Source organism: Cetorhinus maximus, chromosome 15, assembly GCF_964194155.1.
Source record: "Cetorhinus maximus chromosome 15, sCetMax3.hap1.1, whole genome shotgun sequence".
NCBI classification, from domain to species: domain Eukaryota; kingdom Metazoa; phylum Chordata; class Chondrichthyes; order Lamniformes; family Cetorhinidae; genus Cetorhinus; species Cetorhinus maximus.
Genome location: NC_135893.1, coordinates 58,949,206 through 58,970,985, shown reverse-complemented (window position 1 = coordinate 58,970,985; position 21,780 = coordinate 58,949,206). Strand labels below are relative to the sequence as shown.

The following is a 21,780-nucleotide window of genomic DNA, read 5'->3' as shown; positions in this document are numbered from 1 at the left end:
CTTCCTCCCCCCCCCCCCCCCCCCCGCACATTCCCATTTCTTTCCCCCCTCACACACTCCCATTTCTTTCCCCCCCTCACACACTCCTATTTCTTCCCCCCCTCACACACTCCCACTCCCCCTCACACACTCCCACTCCCCCCTCACACACTCCCACTCCCCCCTCACACACTCCCACTCCCCCCTCACACACTCCCACTCCCCCCTCACACTCCCACTCCCCCCTCACACACTCCCCACTCCCCCCTCACACACTCCCACTCCCCCCTCACACACTCCCATTTCTTCCTCCCCCCACACACTCCCACTCCCACCTCACACATTCCCATTTCCTCCCCCTCACACACTCCCATTTCTCCCCCCTCACACACTCGAACTTCCTCCCCCCTCCCACACACTCCCACTTCCCCCCTCCCCCCTCACACATTCCCACTTCACCCCACCACACACACTCCCACTTCAGCCCCCTCTCTCACTCCCACTTCACCCCCACTCACTCCCACTTCATCCCCCCCAAACACCCACTCATCCCTCACCCCAACACACACAGCCGTACCCCCTCAAACACACACAGACTCCCTCACACCCCTGCACACACACACTCTCTCACCCCCTCAAGCATGTGCGCATGAACATACATGCAAACACGCGTGCGCACACACTTGCCCTCTTGTGCATGCACATACAAGCGCACGCATACACTCACCCCCACCACACACACACTCCTCCCCCGCCACACACGCACACTCTCCCCCCCCCCCACCCACACACTCTCCCCCCCCCACCCACACACTCTCCCCCCCCACCCACACACTCTCCCCCCCCACCCACACACTCTCCCCCCCCACCCACACACTCTCCGCCCCCACCCACACACTCTCCCCCCCCACCCACACACTCTCCCCCCCCACCCACACACTCTCCCCCCCCACCCACACACTCTCCCCCCCCACCCACACACTCTCCCCCCCCACCCACACACTCTCCCCCCCCACCCACACACACTCCCCCCCCACCCACACACTCTCCCCCCCCACCCACACACTCTCCCCCCCCCCTACACGCACACTCTCCCCCCCCCGACACGCACACATTCTTCCTCTCCCCAATACGCACACATTCCTCCCCCCCCCAACATGCACACTCTCCCCCCCCAACACGCACACTCTCCCCCCCCCCCACACACGCACACTCTCTCCCCCCCCCCCCCACACTCTCCATCCCCCCACACGCACACTCTCCCCCCCCCCACACACGCGCACTCTGCCCCCCCCCCCACACGCGCGCACTCTGCCCCCCCCACACCGCGCACTCTCCCCCCCACACACGCGCACTCTCCCCCCCCACACGCGCACTCTCCCCCCCACACGCGCACTCTCCCCCCCCACACGCGCACTCTCCCCCCCCACACGCGCACTCTCCCCCCCACACGCGCACTCTCCCCCCCACACGCGCACTCTCCCCCCCCCACACGCGCACTCTCCCCCCCCCACACGCGCACTCTCCCCCCCCAACACGCGCACTCTCCCCCCCCACACGCGCACTCTCCCCTCCCACACGCGCACTCTCCCCCCCCCCACACGCGCACTCTCCCCCCCCACACGCGCACTCTCCCCCCCACACGCGCACTCTCCCCCCCCACACGCGCACTCTCCCCCCCACACGCGCACTCTCCCCCCCACACGCGCACTCTCCCCCCCACACGCGCACTCCTCCCCCCCCCACACGCGCACTCTCCCCCCCCACACGCGCACTCTCCCCCCCCACACGCGCACTCTCCCCCCCCACACGCGCACTCTCCCCTCCCACACGCGCACTCTCCCCCCCCACACGCGCACTCTCCCCCCCCACACGCGCACTCTCCCCCCCCACACGCGCACTCTCCCCCCCCACACGCGCACTCTCCCCCCCCACACGCGCACTCTCCCCCCCCACACGCGCACTCTCCCCCCCCACACGCGCACTCTCCCCCCCCACACGCGCACTCTCCCCCCCCCACACGCGCACTCTCCCCCCCCCCCCACACGCGCACTCTCCCCCCCCACACGCGCACTCTCCCCCCCCACACGCGCACTCTCCCCCCCACACGCGCACTCTCCCCCCCCACACGCGCACTCTCCCCCCCCCACACGCGCACTCTCCCCCTCCCACACGCGCACTCTCCCCCCCCACACGCGCGCTCTCCCCCCCCACACGCGCGCACTCCCCCCACACGCGCGCACTCCCCCCCCACACGCGCGCACTCCCCCCCCCACACGCACACTCTCCCCCCCCCCACACGCACACTCTCCCCCCCCCCACACGCACACTCTCCTCCCCCCCCCCACACGCACACTCTCCTCCCCCCCCACACGCACACATTCCTCCCCCCCCACACGCACACATTCCTCCCCCCCACACGCACACATTCTTCTTCCTCTCCCCCAAAAACCACACATTCCTCCCCCCCCAACGCACACATTCTTCCTCTCCCCCAACACCACACATTCCTCCCCCCCACACGCACACATTCCTCCCCCCCCACACGCACACTCTCCTCCCCCCCCACAACGCACACTCTCCTCCCCCCCCACACGCACACTCTCCTCCCCCCCCACACGCACACTCTCCTCCCCCCCACACGCACACATTCCTCCCCCCCACACGCACACATTCCTCCCCCCACACGCACACATTCCTCCCCCCACACGCACACATTCTTCCTCTCCCCCAACACCACACATTCCTCCCCCCCCACACGCACACATTCCTCCCCCCCACACGCACACATTCCTCCCCCCCCACACGCACACATTCTTCCTCTCCCCAACACACACATTCTCTTCCCCCCCCACACGCACACATTCTCCCCCCCACACACATTCTTCCCCCCCCACACGCACACACTCTTTCCCCCCCCCCCCACACGCACACACTCTTCCCCCCCCCCCCACACATTCTTCCCCCCCCACCACACGCACACATTCCACCCCCCACGCACACACTCTTCCACCCCCCACACACACACGCACACACTCTTTCCCCCCCACACACACACGCACACACTCTTACCCCCCACACACACACACATTCTTCCTCTCCCCCATACGCACACATTCCTCCCCCCCACACGCACACATTCTTCCCCCCCCACCCACACGCACACATTCCAACCCCCACACACACACACACACACACTCTTTTCCCCCCCCCCCACAACACACACACACTCTTCCCCCCCCACCACACACTCACACTCTTCCCCACACACACACACTCTTTCCCCCCCACACATACACACTCACTCTCCCCCCACACACACAATTAGCCCCCTCGTGCGCGCACACCACACCTCCCCCCACCCCCCCCACATGTGCACACTCACAGCCCCCATACATGTGCGCACGCACAGGCATGTGCACTACCCCCCCCCCCCCCCCCCCTCCACAAACCATCACGTGTGCATGCGCACACACTCTCTCTCTCTTGGCTGTCTTCAGGATGATTCTGGTGGACCTGCTGGTTCCCTTGTGGATGCAGCTTATAGATGTAGCTGGTTGTTTTGGCTGTCCCTCTGGAGACAATAGTTCAGGAGGATTTACTTCAAGAAGTCTCTGGCTTCATTCGGGTCATCCCTGGGTGGTCGCGGTCAGCAAACAGGATTTTGGAAGCTTGCAAGATAAGAGAGGGGAAGGGACCCCATTCAGGTCTTCACTTGTCAGCATCTCAGCTGCTTGCCCTCTTAATGCCAAGAAAGTAGAAGCCTGTCATGTGACCATTATCCAGCGATTCAAACATGGCTGTTACTACTATATTCCCTCTTGTAACCTAATCAGTTCATGTCTGGGAAACCCCCTCTCAGCTAGCATTGTCCAAGCAATTTAATGGAAAATGAAGATGGTTGATGAGAAGAAACCAGCTCCCAAGAAGGGAGCCAAGAAAGCCTTAAAGAAACCGTCAGCAAAGGGCAGCAAGAAGTGGCAAAGGTTGAGGAAGGAGAGTTACTCCATCTACATCTACAAAGTGATGCAGCAGGTTCACCCCGACACCGGCATCTCCTCCAAGGTCATGAGCATCGTGAACTTGTTGGTGAATGATATTTTCGAGCGCATCGCGGGTGAGGCTCCCCGCCCGGCCCATTACAACAAACGCAGCACCATCAGCTCCTGGGAGATCCAGACTGCCGTGTGCCTGCTGCTGCCCAGGGAACTGGCCAAGCACACCATGTCGGAAGGGACAAAGGTACACCAAGAACACCAACTCTAAGTAAAAACTCCACCAGTTGAATACTCAGGTGATTGCCTTGATGCCTTGCCAATGGGGAGAGGATATGTGGTTCACTCATTGATCTTGATGGGTCTTTGCAGATATGGTGTCTCCATCTAAATGGATTGGAATGTGGAAGATACAGTGAGGCAAATTGGGTAGCCATCTTTGGTTGTGCGCTCAAGTCACCTTTAATCTCTTTTTAAGAAGTTAATTTGGGTTTCCAGACAGTGGATTAAAAATCATTATTTGACATAAAGCATGTTTTTGTGACAATGTAGAGTTGGAATTTGTTGTAAGTAGAAATTTGCTGCAGAGGGAGAAAGAGATACTTTTCTTTTACTTCCAATACTTGCAATTTGACGCAGTAAATATTTAAAATTTTGACCGCTGCTTAGTTAAAGTTAATGCGTAGCAAAACAATTACAACAAGCTAAAAACTAGATATGCATATAATAAATAACGTGTGTTGACTGCAATGTGTGGGGGTTTGCAAATGGCAAGACTGTCCTGAGTGAACATATCTGCAATGGATGACTCGGTCTTGAATCTCTCTAGCTCAGCATCAATGAGTTGGAATGTGAGTTTGAGATACTCCAATGCACAAGAGAGGGGGAGCAGTATTTGAACAATTTGCTCCAGACTCTGTCACAACTTGTAGAGAGGCACAGGTTCAGAATAAGGTTGGTGTGACCAACAGTGTATAGATTAAGAGGAACCCAGGTGAGTTGGAGACCGAGGAAACACAGGAATTGATCCTATTCAACAGCAACAATGTACTTGCTACTTGTGAGCATAAGAATAAAGACTGTCAGAAGGATGGTGAGAATGCTGACCATGAGACATTGGAGCAGGGGGGTGGGGGGAGCCTTAATGTAGAAGTTGTGAAATATTCAGTACTTAGGAACATAGGGGACAAATAGAACCCTTAGATAGGATCAAGAGTCTCGCATGCTTTGTTGCCTACCTGGTGCCAGAATGAGGGACATATTGTACCAGCTGAAGAGAATATTGGAGAGCAAGGGGAATATCCAGTTGTTGTGGTCTGTATTGGGACCAACAACATAGGGCAGAGTAGGCAAGAGGACCTGTTTGGAGAGTACTAAGAACTATGGAGACATGGCTACAAGATGGACAGCACTACAACCTAACTGTAGCAGGTTATAAGGTCTATGGGAAATTGGTAGAGGAGGAGGATAGCCTTAATGATGATGTCAATGAAAATAAGGAAATGGCAGATATGTTGACTAATTACTTTGTGTCAGTATTTACAATCTCCATGCCAGACATTCCATGGAACCGATTATTGAAACAGGGACAGGGACTGAACAATAATTATGTAAGCAACATAACTAATGGAAAAAGTTAATGGCACTAAAGAAAGACAAACCCCCAGGACCAGATGGTTTCCATCCGAGGGTTTTAAAAGAAGTAGGTGAGAACATTGCAAATGCTCTAATTATAATCTTCCCAAAGTTCTCTCAACTCAGGAAATGTTCCTTTAGATTGGAAAATTGCACATGTCACTCTGCTATTTAAGAAAGGTGAAAGGGGAAATCAAGGAATTATAGACCAGTTTATATATTACTTTCTATTTCTATCTCCTCTAGCCTACGGCCTCGCCCTGATCTTCCTCCTGCTCTAGGGATCCGTGTTCCTTCAGGCCAGTTAGCCTAACATCTGTTGTCAGGAAATTGCTAGAGTCTATGATTAAGAATATAGTGACTGTACGCCTTGAAAAGTTTCAGCTGATCAGAGAAAGCCAGCACTTTCTTACACTTACAAATGTAAATGATGCCTAAGGAATCTGATTGAACTTTTTGAGGAGGTGAGTAAAGGGCGGATAGGGGAATGTCTATGGCTGTTATATTATTGAGCTTCCAGAAGGCATTTGACAAAGTCCCTCATAAGAGATTGTTAGCTAAGGTTGAATCTGATGGAATTGAAGGAAAATTAATGACCTGGTTAAGAAATTCTTCAGTGGAATGAGACAGAGAATAGAGATAATAAGCAGTAACTGTAATTGCAGGATGTGACTAGTGGTGTCCTGCCAGAATCTGTGATAAATCCTCAGCTATTCACTGTATTCATTAATGACTTAGATGGGATAGAAAGCCATGTATCCAAATTTGCTGATGACACAAAGATGGGGGAATTGTAAACAGTGTAGATGAAAGCATAAAATTACAGAGGCATTGATAGATTAAGTGAGTGTGCAAAACTGTGGTAAATGAATTTCAATGTTGCAAACATGAGGTCATCCACTTTGGTTCTAAAACAGGCAGAACAAGGTACTTTTTAAATGGTGAAAAGTTAGAAGCTGTGGATGTCTAAAGAGACTTGGAGGTCCATGTACACGGTTCATTATTAAGTCATAAACTGATATATGAAATAATTAAAAAGGCTAATGGAATACTGGCCTTTATAACTAGCTAATAGAATACAAGGGGGCAGAAGTCATGTTTCAGGTGTACAAAGTCCTGGTTCGGCCACACTTTTTTGGAGGGCTGTGAGCTATTCTGGGAACCGTACATTAGGAAGGATATATTGGCCTTGGAGGCATTGCAGAGTAGATCTACTAGAATGATACCTGCACTCCAAGGGTTTAGCTACAAGGAGAAAGTAAACAAACTAGGGTTGTATTCCTTGGAATTTAGAAGATGGAGGGTGATTTGATCAAAGTTTTCAAGATATTTAGAGGAGCAGATAGGGTGGATTGGGGGGAAAAAACTATTTCTGCTGATTGGAGTGTCTAGGACTAGGTGACATGTCAAAAAAATCAGGGCCAGACCGTTCCAGAGTGAAATTAGGAAACACTTCCTCACGCAAAGGGGGCTAATAGTTTGGAACACACTTTTGAAAATGGAAATTGATGCTAGATCACTTGTTAATTTTAAAAATTAGATTGAAAGTTTTTTGTTATCCAACGGTATTAAAGATATGGTATAAAGGTGGGTATATGGATTGAGTTGCAGATCAGTCATAATCTCATCCAATGGCAGAACAAGCTCAAGGGGCTAAATGGCCTATTCCAGCTCCTAAGATGTCCTAAAGTGCTTCACAGCCAAAAAATTACTTTAAGCATAGCCACAGTTGTAAAGTAGGAAATGTGGCAGCCAATTTGTACACAGCAAGCTCCCAAAAAAGGCAATATGATAATGACCAGATAATTTGTTTTTTTTTAGTGGTATTGGCTGAGGAATAAATTTTGGTCAAGACTCCAGGGAGAAGTCCCCTGCTTTTCAAAATAATGCTATGGGATCTTTGACGTCCCCCTGAGAGGGCAGATGGGGCTTCAGTTTAATGTCTCAGCCAAAAGTTAGCTGACAAAGAATGACAAGGCCATGCAGCAGGGGGCATCATTTAAAACCAGTATAAGGACAATTTGGGCACCATTTCATTTCTTCGTACACAAACTGAAGAATAACTGAAGTGGTTTTCAGTTTGAGTAATGGAGGTGAAGCGCTGTCATTCAAGATAGTTAGATGACATGTTTGTTAATGTAAGTTTTCCTCATTATGGATGAGCTAAGATGAGTGGGAAGGCTGACTTCATCATCTGTGTTTATTTTGTGATGTACTTTCTGGTCACAGCTTTTAACAAAGCATCCAGCCAAACGTCTGGGGTGCGCGCCTGAGGGTGAGCGAGACATCAAGGAACATGCCTTTTTCCGATGGATTGATTGGGAAAAATTGGAACGCATGGAGATTCAGCCTCCGTTCAAACCAAAGGCGGTAAGTTGTATTTAGCTGCCCCTCCCTAGCCACTGTCCCAGGAGATGATGCTGCAAACATTGAACAGTTGAGTCCTAACTTGTAGGGGCAGAGACAGAGGAAACAGAGTGGAATAGCAACTCCTTGCCTGTCAGGTAATGCTATCTCACATTACTATTCCCGATAACCATTTACCCTATGTAGACTCCCTGACAAACATACGCCCAGTGCAGACTGAAAGTGGGCCCATAAGGAAAACCTGGCTTTCTAGTATTTGTTATTTTATGGAATTTGAGACCCGATTGTGGTGCCTTGTGATTTCCTTGAATCCCATCAGCTTAGACATTGAAGCTTTGAAGGTCATTGGGAACCCGAGTTTGCAACTTGTGATTGCAGACTCCTCCTGTGAGGACAAGGTTTCTATTTCAGGCCTTAACACACCAGTGCGATTGTCTTACAAATATAAAGTTACAAAGTATGTTTAAAATAGTTTGCGATTTTTCGGGAGTGGAGAGTTCCTGAATGTTCTAAAGAAAATCTGATTGTTCAGTAGAAGGGAATCACTAAATGGGTTGAAATCTGACAGGCATTTCAGCGTGATTTTGGGATGTTCAACAGAGTGTTTACCATAGGTTCACAGTGAGATATAATCTGCAGTTTTATATTAATTCTCATTGCCCTCATTGAAAACACTCCAGCACAATGGGTAACATCAGCCCAGCACTCAGAATATTAAACTGAGAACTGGTATCACTGAGATTCTGTCTCCCTGAGTCAGCCTCTCTGGTTATGTTGTGTATAAATGCATGTATTAGGGTTGCCAACTTTAATAGAGATATTCAATCACATGACCTCTCATCTCCAACCACCTGACCCATTCTCAGCCATTTTTCCCCATCACCAATATTTTTATACCTAATAAACAAAAGTGTTCAAAGAAAATTTAAAACATTTGTCATCAACATACACTTGGAAAATTTAGAGCTGTATCAGTATCTCTACCAGTTATGTCTGTCTGTTTCTGTGTGCGTGTATGTGTCTCCCTGCCTTGGTTGTTATGATTCGGTTGAAAGAGAGCAGACAGAGTCGAAAGTGGTTTAGAGGATAACAGGAGGAAAGTGGGAGCGTCTAGGTATCAGGACATGGAAGCAGTTTGGCTAGTGAGGAGCACAAGGGAGATGGGAGCAGCTGAGTTAGAGAGAGACATGAGGGAGATCAATGTGACTGGACTAGAGAGGAGCAATTGGGAGGTGGGCATGACTGGGTTAAGGAGGACCAAGTGGGAAATGGGAGTGATTGGATTAAAGAGGAGTGCGAGGGAGTTGGGTGAATGGATTAGAGAGGAGTGATTGGGTTAAAGAGGAGTATGATGGAGATAGGTAAGTGGGTTAGAGAGGAGCAAGTGGAAGATGGAAGCAAGAGGGTGGGAATGGCTCAGTTAGAGAAAAGTAAGGAAACTGCAATTACGTGGGTTCAGAGGTGTAAGTGGTTAGGTTACAAGGGAGAAATAGGGAGTTAGAGTGGTTGGGTTCAATGGAGCAAGAGGGGAGCAGGAGTGTGTTGGGCTATGGAGAGCAGGATCAAGATGGGTTAGATGAATCAGAGAGACAAGTAGCTGGGCTGAGGGAAAACAGCAATTTAAACAAATATTTTATGAAAAATTCATGCTAAGTAATCTCTGGAAGGAGAAGTACATGAGGGGTAAATAGTTTATGTAGAATCATAGAATGGTTACAGGACAGAAGGAGGCCATTTGACCTGTCATGTTTGTGCTGGCTCTCTGCAAGAACAATTCACCTAGAGCCACTCCCACCTCCCCAGAGCAGTGCACATTCTTCCTTTTCAGATAATAATCCAATTCCCTCTTGAATGCCTCAAATGAACTTGTCTCCACCTCACTGTAAGGCAGTGCATTCCAGATCTTAACCACTCTGTGTGCAAAGGTTTTTCCTCTTGTCTCCATTGCTTCTTTTGCCAATTACCTTATATCTGTGTCCTCTGGTTCTTGATTCTTCCACCAATGGGAACAGTTTCTCCCTATCTACTCTGTCCAGACCCGTCAAGATTTTGAACACTTCTATCAAATCTCCTCTCAACTTCTCCTCCAGAGGAAACAACTTCTCCAATCTACTTATGTAATTGAAGTTCCTCATCCCTGGAACCATTCTTGTGAATCTTTTCTGCACTCTCTCTAATGCCTCCACATCCTTCTGAAAGCGTGGTGCCCAGAACTGGATGCAATATTCCAGCTGAGGCCGAATCAGTGTTTTATGCAGGTGTAATATAACTTGCTTGCTTTTGTACTCTTTTGAGAGATGAAAGAAGTGAAAGGTGAAAGATTTATATGAAGGATGTACGTATATGAGGGATATGTTTAAGAAATATATCTGGCAGAATGAGATACAAGTGTTTTTTAATTTGTCTGCATAAATTGGGCTCTTGTCTCATACCTGATTGAACATATATATTGATTACCATTGCAGGTTTGGTCACCTGATATTTCTATCTGCTATTTTTGCTCAGGTCATCTCCCATCTACCTGAGCCTCTGTCTTCCATTATTCCATTTTCCTCCTCTCCACTGTTTTCCAACAACATGCCTTCTCAGTCCCACATCCCCATCCACTATGAATCGTCAGTTGATCTTGCCTCCTCTTTATGCAAGACTCAACTCCCTCCTAGAGTTGATCAACTCTGCTTTGCCTAGATATTACCTCCAGAAAGTCCATTGGTTGTCCCAGAAGAGCAGCACAATCCTGGTGAAGGCTCGACCCAATTCATTCCCTGGGAACTTAATCTCCGCCTTACTGTTCTTTCCCATGCCCACTTCATGCCACAAGTCTTCAACTACTGAAATAAAACCAGAAAATGCTGGAAATCCTCAGGTCAAGCAGATGATTATTTGAATAGAAACAATGAGTGGGGGTACAGGGGGAAAGGCAGGTCATAATACTGGTTTGGAGAGCCGGTGCAGACACGATGGGCTGAATGGCCGTCTCCTGGGCTGATAACGTTCTGTGATGTGTGAGAGAGAGAGTTTCAGGTCAATTACTTTTCACCAGAACTGCTGAGTGGTAAGTTCCATACCGCAAAGTTATATGAATATTGACTGCCTCCCCCTTACAGGAAGAATGGTCACTAGACCGGCGCACCAAGTGTCCATGACACTGAACCCACCCAGAACCAGTCAGAGCTCCAGGTGAATGGAGTTTGGCAAATGGAGTTGAGTGACCGAACAGTCTCGAGGGGCTGAACAGCCTATGTTCAAAATAAAACGTTAACTGCTCAGTTTGGTAACTGCGGAGCAGAGTGAATCACGGAATAACAGTGCAGAAGAGGCCCTTCGGCCCATTGAGTCTGCACTGACACATGAGAAACACCTGACCTACCTACCTAATCCCATATACCAGCACTTGGCCCATAGCCATGAATGTGATGACGTGCCAAGTGCTCATCCAGGTACTTTTTAAAGGATGTGAGGCAATCCGCCTCCACCACCCTCCCAGGCAGCGCATTCCAGACTGTCACCACCTCTGGGTAAAAAAGCTTTTCCTCATCCGCCCTAAACCTCCTGCCCCTCACCACTAACATGCCCCTCTGCCTTCAGAAATCCATGGACACACACGCCAATGTCCCTTTGTTCCTCAGTACTTTCTAGTGTCATGCCATTCATTGAATATTTCCTTGTCAAATTACTCCTTCCAAAGTGTATCACCTCACACTTTTCAGGGTTAAATTCCATCTGCCACTTATCTGCCCATTTGACCATCCCGTCTATATCTTCCTGTAGCCCAAGACACTCAACCTCACTGTTAACCACCTGGCCAATCTTTGTGTCATCCGCAAATTTACTAATCCTACTCCCCACATAGTCATCTATGTCGTTTATATAAGTGACAAATAATAGGGGACCGAGCACAGATCCCTGTGGTACGCCACTGGACACTGGCTTCCATCGTGTTATAAATCGATTACACCTGTATCCATTGCATTAACACCCTCCGAGGTTTGGTTTGTTTTATTTTACAGAGCTAACCCGTTTTTAAATCCCACTCCATCGCATCATCCTTTTTCTTTCTCCTCCCACAGTGCGGGCGCAACGCCGAGAACTTCGACCGATTTTTCACCCGTCATCCGCCAGTCTTAACTCCACCTGACCAAGAGGTCATCATGAATATTGACCAGGCAGAGTTCGAGGGCTTCTCCTTTATTAACACGGAGTTTCTAAAGCCTGAAGTCACATGTTAAAGGCGCCTGGGGAGGAATGGGGGGAAAGGAGAGGGGGGTCAGCTGTCCTCTTCAGAATAGGGGCCCTTGTTCTGGGTTGTGCAGCATGTTCAGAGGCTGTTCACTGTTCCGTGATGTTTGCTTTGCAAATCTCTCAAAGCGTGTTGGGAATGCTGTATTTCATCCATAACCTCATCACACAACGAGACACAGAGTGCACACAGCGGCTGTGACCGGTGCTGCTGAACAGTTCATATTGCAGGTGCTTCCCTTTATATTAAGTCTATAATGAAGATGCTTTGCAAAATTATTTGCTGCCTGATTGCCAAAAGCTGTTCTATAGTTTAATTAACTGCCTCAACCCAGTGACTTTCCTGTCGCTCTCCTCGTCGCAAAACAGACCCCTCATTGGTACTGCAGAGTGAGAGCTCCCGTGACATCGCCAGTGTGCCCGTGAAAGTTTCCTGTGGTCGGTGTTTCTAGCGAAATCTGTCTGTGGCCCGTGTGCAAAATACGAACCAGGAAAATCTTCGTCAACAGGTTTAGAATGTCAATCTCAGCTATTCTAAAATGTGTTAAACCAACTCCTTTTTAAATGTTTTATTTCCCATATGATGTAACCCCTGGCGCCTGACGTGTTGTTTGAATCGAAACTAGTGTTTGTGAATGCTGCTTTAGTTTTAGAAGTGATCGTGACTGTCTCCTTTTTCCATGCTAGTGTGAAACAGTAACCTCCTCCCTTTGGGTTCAATGATATTGGTTGGCTGTTGGTGAATCCTTCAGGAGGGCGCCAGCATGTTTTAAAGTGATAATGAAACCTTGCAAGAAATTTTAAAAAGAAATAAAGTGATGCATGACCGTTGTTTTGTAGTATGTTGCTAACAACGCCTGCAGTTGATGTGCCAAATATTTTTCCAGTATTGATATATAATAAAGAAAATCGCACCCAAATGAAAAAAAAGCTCAGCATCACTTTAGTCACCTGTTTTACAGCCGCTTCTATTTTTCTGTTCGGATGTTTGCTTTACCACAGTGCTTGCCCAGGAAGTAAATTAATTAAATCTGTCTAAAACTGACGCTGACTGCTTACCAGAAGCTCCGAGTCATATCAGCCCCAAACAGGTCACCTCATTGACATACTGGTTTCAGTCTCTTAAACAGTTACTCCACTTTAATCTGCCACTACCCGCCCCCCAACGTCCCGTTAAAAATTACAAAATGCATCAACCATCCGAGGAAGTAATATTCCTGGGAGAAAATGTAGGCATTCAAGTACCATGGCAGCAGCATTCCACGTATCTCTCGGTCACCCTTACCTCACTGATTAGATATCAGCTCTCTGCAATCACAAAGTAATCCTTACCCTGCTGTACATTAAGTCGTCATTTTTCTGAAGTAGAAATGGTGGTTAGGAGTAGATTTTCCGGCCGAGTCACTCATGAACACACTTCCCATGCTCACAAAAACAATTCACGTGGAATAAACAAAACGGCTGATCGCAGCGAATAAAGCGCATGTTAGTCACCTGGCAAAACTGACTCTGCTGACCTGTTGAGTTCTCCGTTGCTTGGAATACCTCTGGCTAACTAGAATATACAAAACAAATGGCACCCCTTACCTGGCGTGCACTGTTAACATTGGTTTCTGGTTTCCAGTGCATGCCAATATTCTACTAAAGGAGTAGCTGGAGAACCATCATCGTGATGTGTCGGTATTTTAATAACGTTTTTACTCCCGTCCCTCCCCCAGTCTCAAATAATTTGGGTTCCATCATGCTGTCGGTAAAGATTAACCAGGCGAGAAAATGGTAGACTAGTGATAGAAAGGAGTAGACAATACTGCAGAAAGGATTAAGTGTGGAGATAGGGAGGGATACAGCACAATAAAGAAGGATAGAAATGGAAGGGAAGAGTGATAAAGAGAGAGGAAGAGTGGCAGAGATGGATGAAGAGGTAGAACTCAGCCGAGTGTGATAGGAAAGGGTAGAGCTTAGTATGGAGAGGTAGAGTTAAGTGAATAACATGAAAGGTAGAGAGCTATCAAGAACAACATATTTCCTTCTGATTCTCCACTTCAGGCCTTGCTCCCAGGAATAGTGTGATTGTTCAAGATAAAGTCCTTTTCTCTTAAACTCATGCACCTTAGCTCAGGTCGGGATAATTATGCAGTTCCCTACTCTCAATAAGACCTGTAGGTTGGCTTTCTGAAGAAAGGGCTAGAGTCCAGAGTTGGAACGGAGCAGTGAATAGTTCAATGGGCTTTCATCCTCATACCATGGGCACTGTAGGACATTGAAGTGACAGTGATGACGGAGTCCAGGCGCAGAAGATGCACAGCTTATAGAACTACTCCAGATGGTGGATCTACTCAATGGGCATAACTGCCAGGACCTCACAAAAGAACAATGCCTAATGCAGCTTAGGCTCAGTGGAGATGCTTTAACTGAGGGGTCCTTTCTGGTCCGTGATAATTTTCAGGCAGAGTCATTCATCTGTGTACACATGCAGTATAAAAGTGTATGAAACTTAATATATATAATGCAAAATATCACATAGCATCACAGAATTTACAACACTGAAGGAATCAGGGATCCCACCTGTACCAATACAAGTTCTTCAACCAGGGCTATTTACTCTAATTTCATTTCCCTGTCCTTTCCATTATCCTCTTCCTTTTCAAATACATATCGAATTCCCCCTCAATAGTCTCTTGTGGTAAATCAATCCATGCTCTAATAGCATTCTCTGTGAAAAGGTTTCTTCAAACTTCCGCCTCATTCTTGTAGTGATGACCATTATCTATGCCTTTGTTACTAATTCATCACAATCTGTCACTATTTACTCTTTCAAAGCCGTTCACAACATTCTAGTGAATATATGACACACTCCTTAATTGATGTAACAGACCTTCATACTGATGTAACACATCCACATTGATAGCAACCTGTCATTGATAGACTGTACCCTTCATTATATAACACCATCCCTCACTGATACATTATATCACTCAAATATAAAATATATTGACACTAACATAACATTGATGTAAACATCCTTAATAACTTATCGCACCCTCAGCTGAGCTCACTGATACAACAGACTTTAACAAATACAACACAAATGTAACAATGCAACCTCACCCTGATGTAACACCATCCCTTACTCAGTATATGCAGTAACAATTGCATCCTGTTACTCAGTTTGCATTATTAGTATGTACATTAATTTTTTCTTGTACTCATGTACCGTATTATTTTGTGTTGCACTGCATTGTTACTCTATGTACATTATTAATCATTTCTTGTGACTGATTTGTACAATATTATTTTCTGAAACCTATTCACAGTGTTGCTCACTGTGGTATTTTTATCAATCATTTCATGCTACTCGTACATTATTTTTCTGTTACTTGGCTTGTATTGTTATTCAGTACATAGGATATTTTTTCCTGTATATAGTATTAATCCTTTCCCATTCAGTTTGCCTCATTATTATGTGTATATTATCACAATTTTCCCTGTTATTTTGTTTATGCAATATTAACCATTTCTTGTTACACCATATGTACATTATTATCCGTTTCCTGTACTCAGTTTGCATTGTTACTATTTGCACATTATGGGCCATTTCCTGTTTCTCAAGTGTGTACAGTATTAATTCTTATTATTTAGTCTGCATTGTTACTCAGTGCAAATGGTGCCAAGGGTATCATGTTACCTGATCTGCACTGATTTGACAGTCTCCCCTTAGGATATACTGTTAGTCAATGTCAACAGTATAAATCATTTTTCATGACAAAGCATGTATTATTCTGTGTTTAATATCCTTATCTGCCCAGCATGCACTCTAGGAATACCTCTTGCTATCCAGAATGCACAGAACAAATGGCATTCCTTACTCAGCATGCAATGCATAATTATCTCCCCTCCCAAGAAACAAATGCCATGTGGAACCCAGCATGAATTGCATGAATATCATCCTACCTAAAATAATACCCCCTTACTCATTTTGAATTGTTATATGCTCCCTTTTATCCCACATGTTTACCAGTGTCGTCTCTAAGAGTATGAGAAGAGGTGGTGCACCATGATACCAAGCATGCAGTAAATAACTGTCTCTCCTTAGGAAGCAATGCATCAATGCCCCTTTTACTCCAGCATACAGTGAATGCTTGCCCCTTCTTACAGTGGATACTGCAGAGGAACACCTGCTCCAGTCTACGTTTTTGGAAATGGAGTTTCTGGTCTGTACATGTTCAGGTCTCTGATCTGTATATGCTGATGTCTCTGGTCTGTATATGCTGTGGCCTCTGGTTTGTATATGTTCAGATCTAATCTGTGTATGTTCAGATCCCTGGTCTGTAATTCTTGAGGTCTCTGGTCAGCATTTCTTAATGTGTCTGGTCTGTACTTTGTGATGTCTCTTGTCTGTATTTCTTGCAGTTTCTGATCTGTATATGTTGAGATTTCCAGTCTGGATATCTTGGAATCTCTGGTCTCTATATATTGTGGTCTTTAGTCCGTATTTCTTCAGAACTATGGTCTGTATACATTGAGAGATTTTTGTCTGTATATCCTGAGGTCACTGATATGTATATGTTGAGATCTGTGGTCTGTACATTGTGGGATTTCTGGTTTTTAAATGTTGAGGTCACTGGTACATATATTTTGGTGACTCTATATGTTGAGGTCTCCCCTCTATATATTTTGGGGTCTCTGGTCTGTATATGTTGTTGTCTCTGGTCTGTATATATTGTGCTCTCTGTACCTTGGGGGGGTCTCGACTGTATATGTTGTGGTCTCTGTACCTTGGGGGGCCTTGACAGTATATGTTTTAGTCATTACCTTGGGGTCTCTGGTCTGTATATGTTGATATCTTTGGTCAGTATATGTTGGGTCTTGCAATCTATATATGTAGAGATCCCTGGTCTGTTTATGTTCAGATATTTGGTCCATATATCTTGGGGTGTGTGACTGTACATGTTGAGATCCCTGGTCTGTATTTTTTGTGGTCTGTATATGTTGAAATATCGGACCAGCATATCTGGCAGTGTCTTGTTTGTAGGTCATGGAGTTTCAGGCCTGTGTATCTTGGAGGGCCAGGCCTGTCTCTCTGGGGGTCACTGGTGTATATGTTGAGATCTCTTGTCTGTATATCTTGGGGCCCCTGGTCTGTATATGTCCTTGTGTCTCATCTGTGTATCTTGAGGTCTGGTGGTATATCTTGAGCTGTCTGGTCTGCATTTCTTAAGGCTTTTAATCTATATATCTTGATGTCTCTGGTCTTTATATATCATGGTCATCTTAGGGTTTGTGATCTGTATATGTTGAATTCTCGGGTCTGGATATCTTGGAGTCTTTGGTCTGTATATGTTGAGATCACAGGTATGTATCTCTATTTGTCTCTGGCCTGTATATCACAGGTATGTATCTCTAGTTGCCTCTGGTCTGTATGTCACAGGTATGTATCTCTAGTTGCCTCTGGTCTGCATATCACAGGTATGTATCTCTAGTTGCCTCTGGTGTGTATATCTTTGGGTCTCTGTACATTATCTCAGGTAAGTATCTCTTGGTGTCTAGTTTATATATCCAGGTGTCTCCAGAGTCTATTTCTTGGGGTATCTAGTCTGTACATGTTCAGATCTCTGGTCTGTGTATGTTGAGATCTCTGGTTTGTATTCATTGGGGTCTTTGATCTTTACATGTTGAGATCTCAGGTATCCATATCTTAGTGTCTCTCACCTGTATTTCTTGGGATGTCTGGACTGTGTATGTTGGGTTGTCTAGCCTGTATATATGGAGATTTCTGGTATGTATATGTTAAGATTTCTGGTGTGTACATCTTGGGAACTTTCGTCTGTATACCTTGGGTTTTTGTAGTCTGCATATGTTAGTTTCTCCGATCTATATGTCTTTGGGGTCTCTGGTCTGTGTACCTTGATGTTTCTGTATATTTTTGGGTCTCTGGTCTGTATATCTTGTGGTGTCAGATCTCTTTATGTTGAGGTTTGTGGTCTATATATGTTAAGATGTGTAGTCTATATTTTAATGGATCCCTCAACTGTATTTGTTAAGGTCTGAAATCTTTATTTGTTGGAGTCTCAGCACTGTGTAACTAGGGATCTCTGTTCTGTATATCTTGTGGTCTTTGTTCTGTATTTCTTGGGGTGTCTTGTCTGAATTTCTTGAAGGTCTTTAGTCTGTACATCTTGGTGGTTCTGGAGTGTATTACTTTGGGTCTCTGGTTTTTATATCTCGGGGATTTTAGTCTGTATATAGTGAGATTTTTGTAATTCTAGGGGTCTGTACGTGTTAATTTCTCCAACCTATATATCTTGAGGTCTAGTGATATATCTTAGACTGTCTGGTCTGGATATCGAGGCTTTTATTTGTATGTTTTGGGATGTCTAGTCTATATATGTTGTGTTCTCTGATCTATATTTCCTGGAATCTCTGATCTGTATATGTTGATGTTTTTGATCTGTATATCTTGAGATCTGTTCTTTATATCTTGGGTTTATGGTCTGTATATATTGACATCTTTGATCTATATCTCTTGGGATCTCTCTCTTTATATCTAGAGTCTCTGGTGTGTATATCCTGCAGTCCCTATCCTATGTTGAAATGAGAAGGCTCTATATCTTGGAGTCCTTTGTCAGCATATGTTGAGATCTCTGGTCTGTATATCTTGGGGTATTTGATCTGCAGGTGCTGAGATCTCAGGTATGTATATCTTGTCTCTGGTCTGAATGCCTTGGTGTCTCATATTTATATTTCTTTTGGTGTCTGATCTGTATCTGTTGATATCCTTTGACTTTGTAAGTGGAATTTTCAGTCTTTATAGTTTGAGTCTCTGGTCGGTATTTCTTGTGGTGCCTGGTGTGTATCTGTTGATGTCTGTTATCTCTTTATCTGGAGTCTTTAGGCTTTATAGTTTGAGTCTCTGGTCTGTATATTTTGGGGTCTCTGATCTGAGTATATTGGGGTCTCTGGTTTGTGTTTCTTGGTTTGCTGTTCTCTGTATTGGTATCTTCATGGTATTGGTCTGGATTTCTTGCTTTGGTCTGTATTTATGGGTGGTTATTAGTTTGTGTTTATCCGATGATTTCGGATCTGTATCTTCTAGTACTATCCCTGGTTTTTATTTAATCAAAGTCTTTCCAGTTTTTATTTTGAGTCTATCTGGTATGTGATTTTTTTGGGGGGCTGAGATCTATTATAGGACATCCTCTTGTTCATTGCTTGTGGATCTGTTCTGTGTTATTTAGACATTATAATATGTGTTAATTTGGAGGTTCTTTGTTTCATATTTTTGGGATCTCCAGTCCTGGTTTAATGGTGGCTCTCTCTGGTCAGTTAGTTACTGGGACATTGTTTGATGGGGAGTTCCCTTTTGTTTGTCCGTGTTTGTTGGAAAGCTCATATTCATGTTTTTGAAATTAGTAAGTGATTATTGGGGATTTCTTTTACAGGCCAACAATTAGCACAAAACAGAACCTCCAATAATTTTGAATGAGCAAGAACCTCCAATAATTTGGTTTGTTTCTCCTGGGGAATTTTGGTCCATGTTATTGGAGGCATCTAGTCTGTGTTGCTGAGGGGATCTTTCTAGCCTGTAACTATTGTAGACTCTGCTCTGTGTTTGCAAGTGTTTCTGTATTGTATGTATTGAAATCCTTGAGCTGCTTTTATTAATTGTGGTCTGTGTTTATTGAGGACTTATTGTAATCCGCAACTTTAGGTATCATGCTCATTTGTTTGTTTGGGAGTTTGTTGGAAGCTCTGGTGTCTATTTATTAGGGGTTTTGATCTGTGTTTATTGGGTGGTCCCAGGTTTGTCTATTTTTGGAGTCTCTGGTCTTTATCCATTGAGGATATGGATATATAGTTGGGTTTATCTACTCATGGCTGTGGTTATCTTTTGAATGCACTGCTTTTTTTTTGGAGGCTCTGGTCTCCCTTCACTGGCATATTCTGGTATATGTTAATTGTAATTTTTAAAAAATCTCTATTTATTGTGGCTAATTTGCATTAATTAGGGGCTCAAGTCTGTTTGAATTGTAGGCTCCAGTCTGTGTTTGTCATACATCCGTGGCAGATATTTGTTCATGTATCACTCAAATACACGATGTCTGTGGTCTCTCTTTATTAGGGTCTGTTTTATTAGACTATGTCAGGTCTTTGTTTATTGATGACCGACCAGGGGTGAAGTGGGTATGGGAATCTTCAGGGTTCTCACAAAGGTGGATGCTGATAATATAGTGCTGTGGAACCTTGCTGTTTTCCCAAGTGGCCATACTTGCTGTGTCTAATTTGTTTTTAATAGGTGCCTGACCTTTATTTGTGAGGTGAGTCTATGCTTATTGGAATTCGCTTGCACATCGTTATTGGGAATTCCTATCTGTTTTTCATGGGGTCTTTGGTGATTATTTGTTAGAAGCATCAGTTCTGTGTTTTTTTTGGGGGTTCTCTCACTTGTCATTTTTTGAGGATTCCTGTCTTTTTGGGGGAAGGGGGCTCTCTAGTCTGTGTTTATTAGGGGGTTGTATCTGTGTTAGGGTCCATTAATTTTGAGATGGCCTGTGCCTCTAAAAACAAGGTACAGTGCCTGTTATGACCCTTATTCCACCAGCTCTTCAAGCAGAGCCACAGAATGGGTCACACCAAGAGCTGCACTTAGGGCAGGAAATACAGCAGCACAGGTAAGTGAATAATTTAAAGTGTTTCTGGGCAGGAGTAGGACAAGCATTTGATCTTGCATCACCTGAAATCAGATTAGTCCCTCCCTTATTAAATCATTTACATTGGAATATTCCTTTTCTGAGAATATATGTTTCCCAATGCTACTGCATCCATCCTGTCAGATAAAGCAAATGTTGGTCAGTGAGGGGTGTAGGTGAATGGATTCCAGATATAAGGTTGATGAGATTAAAGATATGAAAGGATAAGGAGAGAGTGCGGGGAAAATGATCTTGAGGTAGAAGATCAGCCATGACCTAGTTGAATGGCGGAACAGGCTCGAGGGGCTGAATGGCCTACGCCTCATATTTCCTATGTTCATATGATGTAGGGGGAGTTTATCTGGTTCATCAACCTATAGAATCTGGGGATGAGTCAGTGATATTGTGTGATTCTTGATAACAGAACCATTAAAATTGCCAAAGATATCTCCATGACAACCTATTGAAAAGTTTGTGAAGGTTTATTTTTGTCACAGAGTGCAAGCAGTTTTGAGGGCATTCCTGGTCTGTTACCATTGCATTTCCCCAGTGTCTGCTCCAAGACAGTTCGATTACCCTGTGTCTTGTCCCTCACAGTCCCATTATCTGTGTCTGCCCCAAGACAGTCCAATTACCCAGTATCTGCTCCCAGACAGTTGCATTATCCCAGCACAGCCTTCCGGACAGTCACATTGCAGTAGTGTCTGCTCCCAGCCAGTCATATACTCCAATGCCAGCTCCCAGACTATCCTATTACCCAGTATCTGCTCCCAGCCCTGTGCCTTGGTGTCGCTCCCAGATATATTACCCAGTATCTGCTTCCAGACACACCCTGCTCCCCAGTGTTGCTCCCAGACATATTACCCAGTATCTGCTCC

General features: G+C 45.7%; 1 protein-coding gene across 2 annotated transcripts in view; it reads left to right on the top strand.

The window, feature by feature from the left end:
• The window catches only part of LOC144690717 (protein kinase C beta type), a 277,204-nt gene that overhangs the window by 251,727 nt on the left and 3,697 nt on the right, over positions 1 to 21,780 (top strand). The window contains exons 16-17 of one of the 2 annotated variants that reach the window (XM_078558488.1): positions 7,839 to 7,979; positions 12,047 to 13,046. In XM_078558488.1, the coding sequence (XP_078414614.1) occupies positions 7,839 to 7,979; positions 12,047 to 12,205 (300 nt within the window). In that variant the 3' untranslated portion in view covers positions 12,206 to 13,046. Of the gene's footprint in view, positions 1 to 7,838; positions 7,980 to 12,046; positions 13,047 to 21,780 lie in introns of those variants that run through there. The other variant, XM_078558489.1, reaches the window with a different exon arrangement.